Genomic DNA, 13106 nt, shown 5'->3' with positions numbered 1-13106 from the left:
TTTGCAAATGTAAAACATCATGTAATATGTACATATACTTTTGCAAATGTAAAAAATCAGATAATATGTACACATACTTTTGCAAATGTAAAACATCATGTAATATGTACATATACTTTTGCAAATGTAAAACATCATGTAATATGTACATATACTTTTGCAAATGTAAAAAATCATGTAATATGTACATATACTTTTGCAAATGTAAAAATCATGTAATATGTACATATACTTTTGCAAATATAAAACATCATGTAATATGTACATATACTTTTGCAAATGTAAAAAATCATGTAATATGTACATATACTTTTGCAAATGTAAAACATCATGTAATATGTACATATACTTTTGCAAATGTAAAACATCATGTAATATGTACATATACTTTTGCAAATGTAAAAAATCATGTGATATGTACATATACTTTTGCAAATGTAAAAAATCATGTGATATGTACATATACTTTTGCAAATGTAAAAAATCATGTAATATGTACATATACTTTCACAAATGTAAAAAAAATTCACTCGTGAAGAGATAATTTATAGATTTGAGTTTCACTTATGGTTGAAAATAAAAAAAAAAAATTTTTTTATTTGTTCGAAGTACCAGCAATGGAAAATTAAGCCAAAAAATTAAAAGAATCGTTTTTGGCATTGGAAAATAGTCAATAATTTTTCTGATTCCAATACTTCAAGATGTTCAGATTTTCACAATTAATTATCGCAACATGTAATGTTTTATATTTTTTTTTAGAGGGAATTAGACCTGGAGTCTAAAAAGCAGAGTTTATTTTAATGTATTAGTAGATGTATTAATACTTTTAAAAGAAAACAGTTCCCATAGTACTGCAGATATATAATAAGCGCAATAGGTATAGGTATACTAGAGCTATATTAATAGTGAGTAAAACGATTCATAATCGTGAATTAAAAATCAGTTCCTTTTGAAACTGATTTTTAATTCACAATCATAAATTGTTTTACTCAATATATATCTCACACCTACAAAAGTGTAGTATCTTTTCTTCAGATGCGGCACTTCCATTTCTCGTTCTCTTTCAGTGGAGGAGAAATCGTTCACGACTGAGACAATATTTTATTTTTGTACCTTTTCTCCACGTTAAAAACCGACCCTGGTGTCTAACTCTGTTCTGCGTGGGGAGGCATTGTAAATAGGTACAAGTAAATAAAGTTATACTTACCAAGCTCCGGTGAATATTGAATTGATTTTTTCTTTTTTCTTGGAATCCAAGACGATAAATTTAGAGCTGGTTTGTTGAAATTTTGACCCATTTTTAATTGCAGAGTTTAGTTTTTTTGTTTTACTATTGTATTACTATTAAATTATTTAAATAAAATAATGTCCTTCCTGCGTTAGTTCGACTGTAATGATACGATATTTCTTCTTTTTTTTTGTTCTTTATAAGTCACTAATTTATTTTTTAATTTTTTTGTTCTTTATAAGTCACTAATTTATTTATTTTTTTTTTTGTTCTTTATAAGTCACTAATTTATTTTTTATTTTTTATATAGCGGTTGTGATGTATTTTAGTCGCTTTTTACAAACTATAAAAGAATATTTTGTGGGCACCAGGGTCCACTAATTGGATATCATAGTATAAACATCCCAGAATCCGAAGATATATTTTGGAGAAATCCAAAAGTAAAGAATGGCAAATGTCTTACATATAAAAAAAAAATGGAATTCTGATTATATATATATATATATATATATATATATATATATATATATATATATATATATATATATATATATATATTAGAAACAAGAAGAACAAAAACATTTAGACCGGTAGTGTTGCCTATAAACTTTTAGCCCAATAGCGTTGCCTATAAACTTTTAGCCCAATAGCGTTGCCTATAAACTTTTAGACCAATAGCGTTGCCTATAAACTTTTAGATCGATAGCATTGCCTATAGACCGACAGCTTTGCCTATAAACTCGAAACCAACAATACTACCTATAAACTTACGTAAATATATTTTTATCAAACTATGACTACGCCGATTAACAAAAAATATTAAAAAAAGTATGAAATATGGAAACAGCTTTGATAAAAATTATTCAAAAATAAAAAAAAAATCTTTGAAGATAAATCCATTAGGAGGTGATTTCCGTCCACCTTTGTCGTCGTGGTGAAACAAAGCGCACGCTGGTGGTCAAAGCTGCAAATTTAGTCTATAAACAGCAATTAAATTATTGGGTTCGATTTGTGTTGTTTATTTTTTTTGTCTTTTTGGAGTCACCATTTATCCAGGCCAAAAGCGTCTTGAGGAGATAAGCATATTAACGAGATGGAACAACTGTCGACCAAAATTGATGTCATGAAGTTTCATTACACATGAGATGTTTCACATCTGCTGACTTTGGATTTGTTGTAGTCTGCAGGGAACAGTACCAATGTAATGTGTTCCACAGACGGGAAAACGTCGCAAATAAGTTTTGTCTCCAGAAATTCTCTCTGATGCTAGGCACATCAAGGAACAAGAGAAAATGAGTGTCCAGTTGAACGATGAAGACTATTACGAGAGGACTGAAAATGAAGATAGATTTCAAACCGACCATGTTGTAATTTGTCGGGAAGTAGTTCTATGGTAATGTGTTCCAAAGAGGGGAACCATTTAAAAGAAACCCTTTTCAAGGACATTGTGCGTGGCGCCATAAAAGAAAGGAAGGGCATTTTTTTTTTTTTTTCTTTTAAATTTTACTGTGGTTTGATATGTTTTAGAATGAGGAGGGGACCAGGGATGGGAGCAACTAGTAATGGTATGAAATAAGTTTGATTATTTACGGGAAAAAGGTAAAGTGAATGTCCAGGACTAATTACGAAAATGCTATGGTCTGTTAGATCACCGAAGTTAAGCAACGCTGAGCCTGGTCACTACTAAAATGGGTGACCATTTGGGAATTCCAGGTGTTGTATGTGCTCTCCGCTTATCTCGGCATTGTTTCCAGTCGTCCTCAACTTCTTGCCACTGGACTCAAGCAAAAGGAGTCAGAAGATGCGTAGTTGGGGATTGCGCAACCCTTGCCTCACAATTTCATGTGCAGTTGCCTTTACAGGGGTTATCCATTGTCTTTTGAGACTGAACAGATGTGATGATGGTTAACTTGTTATGTTGGGTAAAAATATAAATCATCACGGTATCTCTCGACTGTCATGTTTTTCGTCAATCGCATTTGTAAACCCTCCTTTCTTATTGGGTTCTTAAACGGCTTACTTTTTGGTTAGCCTATTTGGAGTCCAGGAGATTGAACGCTGGTGGTGGGATTTCTTTCAGGCTTGGTTTCTCTTAAAGTGATTCTATCTTCTCCCTTTTTATTAGTATGAAGATTAGATCCTTACATCAAGTGGTTTCATGCCTTGTCTGGACTAGATAGACTTACATGAAAACAAGCCGAGCACGCGGAATTCCCCTCCACGAGTGAAAAATTTACTTGCACCATGACTAATGTTTGTGCAAATTTTTTTTTTTTTTTAAATCCAAGGCGTGTTTATTGAGAAAAAGGCAAACAAATGAACAGATGAACGGACAAACGCGAGTGAATTACTAGATCCAATCCCTCATTTGTAGGTGGGGGGGGGGAGTTGAGGGATAATAAAAAAAAAATAAAAAAATGAACAATATCAGCACTCGATTTAGTTTTGTAGAGAATTTGTTGGCTTGAATTTCATCGTGATAGGTAATTCCATCCTTACACCAGGATTCTGGTCATTGATTGATGAAGAAAAAAGGTGACCACAGTAAACCTCGGAGGAGTTAATCGGAGATGATCCGTAAACATGGAACTTAGACGAAAACTTGGAAACGAGCAACCTGGAGCGATATGTTAAAAGTGTCCGGTGCAGGCGATAAACTAACAAGACTGGACTCAGTGACAACAATGATCGTTTCCAATTTTCCAAGGTTAGATTAATACTGTTTGTCTATTTCGAGCGCAGGTTTATGCTGGAAAAAAGATTTTTGAAATCGTAAATAATTGTTATCCGAGCTGCCAAATATTGCTTTTGTGTTTGTTAAGGCAAAAATAACAATAACAACAAAAAAATATTCACGGAAGAAAGAGATTAATACCTATTCTTGCACTTTCTCACACACGTGCAGACTCTAAACATGTCCGCATTGTAGTATCTAGAATTTAAAGGCAGTTTTAATTGTCTCTTGTAGCATGGGAAATTGAAAAGTGACCTTGGGACAACCAATACCAGATTATATATATATATAAGTTGAATATTTTGCCGCACTGACATTGATATTAAAAGTATACTTTTTCTATGAAATAGAAAAAAAAAAAAAATAGGTGTCGGCAAATAAAAGCAACTTGAATTGGAAAATTAAAGAATAAACAGAAAAACTGTCTTAGAACACACTTTTAGATGCGGAAAAAGAATTTTATTTTATTTTTAATTAATTTCGGGTTTAAAAATAACTTGTCAGAAAAAAAGAGTTCCTGAATTTTGTTGGTCTTTTTTTTTTTTTCTTTCCTCGGAAGTAAAAGCAAAAAATCCATCCTCATTGTGTTAGTTTCTTTTTTTTTTTTTTTTTTTTTTTTTTGTAGTGTTGGGACGATTAATCGGAATCGGGAATCAGAAAAATCGGAACATTTGGGGTATCAGAATCAGAAAAATTGATGCCTATTTTCTGATGCCAAAACGATTCTTTTGTCTTTTTTATTTGATTTTGTTTAAACCAAAATCTTCCATTGCTGGTAATAATGATAAAATATAAATATTTATTGATTTTAAAAATACCAGTGAAGCTAAAATCGATAGATCATCGTCCGCAAGTGTTAATTTTACGTTTAGGAAAATATCTGCATATTTAACGTGTTTTTTTTTTACGAAAATTGAGGAAGATGACAATCTTATAGTTAAATATTTAGAGATTTATAAAGAATCGGGAATTTAGTACGGAATCGGTAACTGCATCGGAATCTGGAAAAATATTGGAATTGTCCCATCACTAATAAATATAAAGCCAAAAAAAAAAATATGAAATTAAAAAAAAAAAAAAAATGGTGTCTGCAAATAAAAACATCTTGAATTGGAAAATTCTAAAGCAGTATATTTGTCTATTCTTTGATTTTCCAATTCAAGATTCTTTTATTTGCCGACACATTTTTTTTTTTAATTTTATTTTTAGCTTCGTGGCTGAGTTTGAATCTCCCGACCGGTGGTAATCGTTACTCTCAGCACTTATGATTCCTGAAAGGATGAAACACTAGTGTCTGTAGGTATTAAAAAAAATAATTATAGTAATAATTATGTCAGCTCGTTTAAGAACTCGCATCACATGTTCATTCTCGGCTTTTTTTTTTTTTTTGAATTTGAAAAACGTTAACTCCGGAATTTATTATTTTATTATTTCCTCACTAAGAAACAGGGGAGAGAAACGTCGTGTTAGTAGGGCTCTGGAGGTATCTTTTATTTTATTGTGCGCTTTGCATCGAACAAATAAAATATAAAAAAAAATGGATCTAATATCATAACCCACGATGCAAATATTCTTCCGATTTTTTTCGGATTAATGTAATCATACCATTTTTATTTTCTATTTAAAGTAAAAATGTTCATACTTTTCTGAATTGTTGTTGCTGGCAATATTCATAATTAACATAATAATTAGATGATTGTTCCTGCACTACGAAACAGATACTGTCAGGAGTTGGATGCTTTAATATAACATATTATAATATATGTTATAACAACATCTTGGAATTTGGAATAAAGCTGTTTTGTCATAATTCAATTTGTATTTCCCGCGGTTAACGTTGGCCGTGTAGGTTTGCCATTTGTTAATGGAGTCAGAGATGACTTCGTGGCCAGGTCCAAATCTCCCGATCGTCTGTAATCGTTATTCCCTGCACTGATGATTTCCGAAAGGATGAAACACTAGTGTCTGTAGGTATTAAAAAAAATAATTATAGTAATAATTATGTGAGCTCCTTTAAGAACTCGGTTCTTATTGTTGAGCACTTTACGTTGAAATGAAATAAGTCGGTCACTTAAGCTCACGTGCGCAGATCGTGACGTTAAAATTACATCACCATTCTCGGCCTTGTTGAATGACATTTATGATATATAAAATGTTAATTTCAACTATATTCTCACCGTGGTTAACATTGGCCGGGCAGTTTGTTCCTTGCTAATGGAGTCAGAGATGGCTTTGTGGTCGAATTTGAATCTAGTGTCTGTAGATATTAAAAATAATTATAGTAATAATTATATATTTATATATATACTAGCATGGGTGCCCGGCGTTGCCCGGATGTTTGGAGATGTGTGTTGAGCAAAAAAAAAAAAAAAAGTGATAGTAGGCAGGTAGGCAGGTTCGAAACTGTACCGTGAAGGAGGAAAATAATGTGGAAAAAAAAGTGACGTCTTTGCTGTTGTGTCCATTGCCAAATTGGAAGTGGCAAAGATTTAATTAAGGCTAGTCAATCGAAAAGAGATGACTTTTGAAAATATTGGTGAAAAAAGTGACCCCTCGCTGTAGAAAAGTGCCCAGTTGAGGGTGAAGGAATTAATGTTTTTAGCCAATTTTTCGATATTTGTTGTCTGAAGGGTCGAGCTTCAAAATGATACCGATCTTGTGAAAATCCAATTCCTCTATCGAAAGTTTTAGACAGATATACAAACATACATACATACATGCATGCATGTATACATTTAAACAGATAGGTGAGATTTATATAATAAATGAACACACTAGTAGAATACCCGTCCCAGGACGGGTATAAGCTCTGAATGAATGCATTAGTTTTAAATTTTAATGTTTTTGATTTTTGTTTCTTTCTTTGGAGGTTATGGTATGGTTTCGGTCATCCCTCCCTAAATGATAAAGCTTACACAATAAATAATGTACCCACATTACTCACCCTGTTGCCTAAAATATATATTCCATAATAAGTTTAATTGTTTAGAATAATACAGATATATTTTCGATGCTCACATGCACCAATCCGTTACAAAAATGGATTATTTAATACAACTCGAAATTTTTATAAAGGTTTTTTTTTTTTTTAGTTCCATTCGAATTAGTGAATCTACCAGTAGTCTCTCACTCTTAGGCCAGGTTCAAAATAGAGTCTGAAATCTAATCAGTCCCACACTATCAGCCAAGTTCCAACCTCTGTCCCATCACTGCAATGTTGCATCTTTGTGCCTGTTTTACAAATACTTTAATGGAATGCGCCCTGATGAACTCACATCACTTGTGACCCCTTGACGTACATACTCCTGACTAACCTGACAAACAGAAAAATCCCACATACAGACGAAGTCCCTAGATGCCAAAAGACTTTCTGTTCTATTAATTTCTTCCCTCGGATTGCTAGATTTTGGAGTTCCCTGCCTGTTTCCTGCTTCTCTAACTGTACTAACTCGCTCAAGTTTAAATGTAATGTGAGCAAATATGTTGCTGCTCAACCTATCAAAACCTCCTGTAAGAGATGGTCCCAATATTACAAGTGACAATATGCCTTGTCATTAACTCCACGTGACCAAAGACATAAACAAAATCATCTACCTTTATTTTGTTTATGTTCTAACATTCTTTTCTATTAAAACTAATTTTTCATCAAGAATGAGGGTTCAATAGAAACGTTGTTTTAATTTGAATAAAATAAAATACGCATCTGAAATCTGCACTTGAAAACCAAATCACAACATAATATTAGAAAAATAAACAAATATTTTACTTATTTGAAATTTATCACAAATATATTTCGGAGGTATACTCCATCTTCAGCGTGTTGTTTTGTTTCTTTTTTTTTCTTTTCTTCTTCCTTGTCATGTTGTAAATTTGGAGCAAGATACAACACATGGCTCTATACAAACAGACTTCTTTCTCAAACTTTACAAGATGGCAAGGAAGAAGAAAAAAAAAACAAACAAAACAACACACTGAAGATGGAGTATACCTCTGAAATATATTTGTGTTATAAATTTCAAACAAGTAAAATATTTGTTTATTTTCCTAATATTACGTTGTGGTTTGGCTTTCAAGCGCATTTGATGCGTATTTTATTTGATTCAAATTAAAACAACGTTTCTATATGAACTCTCATTGACGTTATTCTCGTTTATAGAATCTAGTCAAGTTAAATTCCTAAAAGGTCATTTAACCGTATTTGTCCTTGAATTGCATTTTTCTCTTTAAAACAAATCTAATTCAATCTACATGATAACAATAATCTTCTGGCTCAGATAATTCAGCGATACCCCTAATATTCAACAACGTAACGCTGTGAGAACATCCAAAATAAGAGGATAGATGAATCCGATGAATACAAAAAAAAAAAAAAAAAAAATTCTGACTCCCCCACCCCTCAAAAAAATGCTTCTAATGTTAACCTCTACAACTACTTTTGTTCTTGTTGACCCCCACCCCAATGAATATTACAAAAAATAATTATATCCATATTCCGTCTGAGACAATACTGAAAAACAATATCAACTTTGTGGGTGTGACTTATGTAGTTTCCGACTTATCCACACACGCACACAGAGGCAAGTGCCTTTTATATAACAGAATTTTATTTGTTTCAAAAGATTAAAAAGTTTGGCATTAGCAATCATAAAAATTATCAGATACACAATTATCTAAGAAAAAAACTACTAAATAATAGTCCAGAAATATCAATAAATTGTTTAGAAATAAAAAAAATAATACATTACAAAAACTAATAATATATATAAAAAAAAAGGGGGATCACTAACCTTTAGTTTCCTCCTTGCTATCTTCAGATTCTTCAATTGACCCCCTCCGTGATCCACATTGCGATCCTGGTCGTGAGCTAGCTCTGGATCCATGTTGAGAGAGGGTTGCCTCTGCGTACTGAGCAGTCAGCTCCCTTTGAGCATTCAAAGGGAGACCCTTTAAGATTTCAGGATCTGGCGGCTTGACAAGACTCATGGCGAGAGGAGAAATCCGAAATACGTTCTCCATTTCTTCAGTCGTGATTGGCTGAAATGAAAAAGATGTGGAAGAATGTGGATTGGCAGAAAAACTTGATTAAGTCTTAATCTATGTGGGTCAATTGGTACAGGTCAATTAGTACGGAAAAAAAACAGTTTTATCCACAAGTATTAAGTTATTTATATATTAATACCGTAGTAACTTTAAGGTATGTATGTGTGTCACGCTTTCCAGATTATAAATTATTCGATCGGGAGATACTATTTATTAAAAAGGAAAATAGAAAGTGATAAGGACAACAGTATATTCTTTTTATTGTTTGCAAAAAAAACAAAAAAAAAAAAAAACGCTATCAACTTACCCACGGTAGAATTTTCACGACCTGTTTTTCTATCATTGTTGCTAAGCAACAACATGGAAAAAAATAGTTTTACCGATGATAGATAAACTAAAAAATAACAGTTTCGATTATCAATAATTATCGGGGGTATTCTGAGACAAAACTTAACTAAGATCACTCCCAGACTTATACACTAAAGTTCTGTAAACTTTAAAGACAATACGTTCAGCGATTTCGGAGTCTATACAGAACGAACTTACACAGATAAAGTTGCATTTATATAATTGTAAAGATAAGAATACTGTATTAATTAAAATATAATATTTACGTGTATTTTGCGATCGGGCAACGCCGGGCGGCCTGTAGTATTTAGTCAGAAAATAAACAAATTATTTGTTTTCTCCATAAAAAAAATAGAATGTGGGCAGCGACGAACCGGGTCAGCTAGATTTTTATTTTTAAGTTTCTTATTCCTATCGTAGAATACGTATATTTTCATGTCACTTAGATTTCTTTTTAAAAAAAACCTGAGGCGATCTTCTATCTCTACAAATCTCCAATCAAACTATGTATGGAGTATTGTTATCATGTTTTATAGTATCTATATATTAATTGCGTAGTACCTTCAACTTGTGTCACGGTTTCTAGATTATTCGATGGGGGAGGGGGGGAGGGCTGCTAAAGGGGTAAAAATTGAAAAATGGATACTTGGGGGGGGGTCAACGGATTTTTATCTGTTTGTGAACTGCTTCGCAAATGCGCATGCGTGAATGGTTTACCATAACAGTTTCCTTATGTTAAGGACAAGTAGGTTTGAAAACACTTTTTAAAGAACATGTCAAGCTGGCATAATGGTTATCGTACTTGCCTCACTGTCAGTAGGTTTTGGTTTCGATCTCAGTTTGAGTATTTTTTTTTTTTTTTTTTTTTACTTGCAGGAAGTGAATTTTCTTTTTTAGTAAATAGGATCTCCTGATCATCAAAAAGGCAATGTAAAAAAACAAAAATTTAAATAAAAAGAAATGATATGCGAAACTAAAATATACCTTCTTGGGGTTTTGGCTAGGATCCGAGGGTAGTATCTGTTCTGTCTAAAGATGATATAATGATATTATGGGGTTTCCATTTGCACCGGCTTCCATACAATCAAAATATATCAGACTCCAATAAAGATATTGGAGATAAACCGTAATAACCAGATATATTCTGACACTACATTAACTCATTATCATATCCTGGCATTTGCTTAACCTTGCCCTCTATGAGTAAACGCGTAGTAACAAAATTCTTTTTGCTATTAATCGATGCGCGCTCGGCACGTACGATAACTGTTCAACTTTTTTTTTAAATCCCTATTTCCAGTGTTTGTTTGTCTTTTTCGTATAAATAAAGCAAAACTAATCGAACGCAAACATATTCGCCTGGCCTTCCGGCCGGGACGTCCAGAAAGGCAATTAGCTTTGATCAATGTGGGGGGAAACCCTTCATATCAGACAATTGCAATTCATTTGGACATTGCTAGAGCTCCCCCTTTTTGTGGGGAGCTGGCTTTCTCAAACATCTGCATGCATCTGCTACTAGTCTCTCGCTCCTAGACAAGGTTCAAAAGACAGTCGCCAACCTAATAGGTCCCGAACTGTCATCTAAGCTTCAGCCTCTGTCCCATCGACGAAATGTTGCATCCCTCTGCCTGTACTTTAACGGTGCTTGCTCTGACGAACTGCAAGCACTTGTACCCCCTCGACGTAAATACCCCCGACATCAGAGCATTCACCATTAAAATATTGTAGATTAGTAAGTATAGTTATTAATTTGTGGTGTTTCGGGACTGCTTTGTATCCTTATGCTTATTAACTAATTAAGATATTGGGATTGAGGGGTCATGAATTGTAGTATTACTACTATGAGAGGATTGCTATTCGTTTTTAACATCTTATTCAAAGCTAATAATCTCATGTTTCTCCATTAAACATAAATAACATGTTTTAGCCTAGCTAAGTATTTTCCATTCAACCAAAGGTGTTTTGTTCACCTCGATTAACTTCCAGTAGTGTACAGAAAGTGAAGTTAACCGAGGCAAACAAAACACCTTTAGTCAGGCGACTACAATTCATAACCCCTCACTCCCAATATCTTAGTTAACAAATGAACTATAATACATTAATAATAAGTAAACCACACCCGAATATCTTACAAAAAACGAATGTAATCTTGACTCTCGTTTCAATATCGCTCCTTTTGTGGTCCGATGAAGTGGTCTCTTTGAATTGGGATTCAACTGGAACATGTATGAACATATGTAACCAATAATGTTTGCATAATAAACAGACTATATACCAGCTCTGTCCTCCATTGAGCACTCTTCATTGGATTTACATTTCGGAAACATCTACACAGCCATTATGCATATCTATATCTGTGTGTGTGTGTGTGTGTGTGTGTGTGTGTGTGTGTGTGTGTGTGTGTGTGTGTGTGTGTGTGTGTGTGTGTGTGTGTGTGTGTGTACCAAGACGACATACTAATACCATCTTCCAAGAGGTTTCCTTTTGAGAAATCATCGAGCCGGCAGTAATTGATGGCCTCCAAGGAAGTGGGCAAATTGGGTCACTTAACCGAAATGGGTTGTAATCCAATCTGGGGAAGCGAATTAGACAGAGCCCATTTGTATGGATTTTCGGCCGGACCTTTTGTAAACACAACGCAAGAAAGAATCCGTTAAAGAAGCAAAAGATAAGTTGCTTTTTGTGTATTTTTTTTTTTTTTTATGTTTCGAAATCGAGGAGTGTCGTTACGTGTAGTTTAATGCTCAGATTTGAGGGGAAGGAATCGAGGTTAGAGAAAGAGAGGATGGCATATGAGCTGATTGTAAAAGAGAAAACCAAAGAAAATATTAATGAGAGAGAGAGAGAGAGAGAGAGAGAGAGAGAGTGGCATGGGAGTTAATAGTGAAATAGAGAGAGATAGAGAGTATATGTTATAGAGACAAAGAGAGAGAAAGAGAGAGAGAGTATATGTTATAGAGAGAAAGAGAGAGAGTATATGTTATAGAGACAAAGAGAGAGAGAGTATATGTTATAGAGACAAAGAGAGAGAGAGAGTATATGTTATAGAGACAAAGAGAGAGAGAGAGAGAGAGAGAGTATATGTTATAGAGACAAAGAGAGAGAGTATATGTTATAGAGACAAAGAGAGAGAGAGAGTATATGTTATAGAGACAAAGAGAGAGAGAGAGTATATGTTATAGAGACAAAGAGAGAGAGAGAGTATATGTTATAGAGACAAAGAGAGAGAGAGTATATGTTATAGAGACAAAGAGAGAGAGAGAGAGAGTATATGTTATAGAGACAAAGAGAGAGAGAGTATATGTTATAGAGACAAAGAGAGAGAGAGAATATATGTTATAGAGACAAAGAGAGAGAGAGAGAGTATATGTTATAGAGACAAAGAGAGAGTATATGTTATAGAGACAAAGAGAGAGCATATGTTATAGAGACAAAGAGAGAGAGAGTATATGTTATAGAGACAAAGAGAGAGAGAGTATATGTTATAGAGACAAAGAGAGAGAGAGAGAGTATATGTTATAGAGACAAAGAGAGAGAGAGTATATGTTATAGAGACAAAGAGAGAGAGAGAGAGTATATGTTATAGAGACAAAGAGAGAGAAAGAGAGAGAGAGTATATGTTATAGAGATAAAGAGAGAGAGAGAGTATATGTTATAGAGATAAAGAGAGAGAGAGAGTATATGTTATAGAGACAAAGTGAGAGAGAGTATATGTTATAGAGACAAAGAGAGAGAGAGAGTATATGTTATAGAGAC

The 13106-nt window shown here is 33.5% G+C and overlaps 1 protein-coding gene across 12 annotated transcripts in view; it reads right to left on the bottom strand.

Moving 5' to 3' along the window:
- Positions 1-13106, bottom strand: part of LOC145268612 (uncharacterized) — a 746770-nt gene that overhangs the window by 315438 nt on the left and 418226 nt on the right. For all 12 annotated transcript variants that reach the window (XM_080124076.1, XM_080124069.1, XM_080124074.1 and 9 more), the window contains one exon: positions 8750-8996. In XM_080124076.1, coding sequence (XP_079980202.1) covers positions 8750-8996 — 247 coding nt within the window. The remainder of the gene's footprint in view (positions 1-8749; positions 8997-13106) is intronic.

This window comes from Euprymna scolopes, chromosome 44, assembly GCF_053919585.1.
Source record: "Euprymna scolopes isolate OS-2025 chromosome 44, ASM5391958v1, whole genome shotgun sequence".
NCBI classification, from domain to species: domain Eukaryota; kingdom Metazoa; phylum Mollusca; class Cephalopoda; order Sepiida; family Sepiolidae; genus Euprymna; species Euprymna scolopes.
This window is presented reverse-complemented; position numbering and strand designations above follow the sequence as displayed.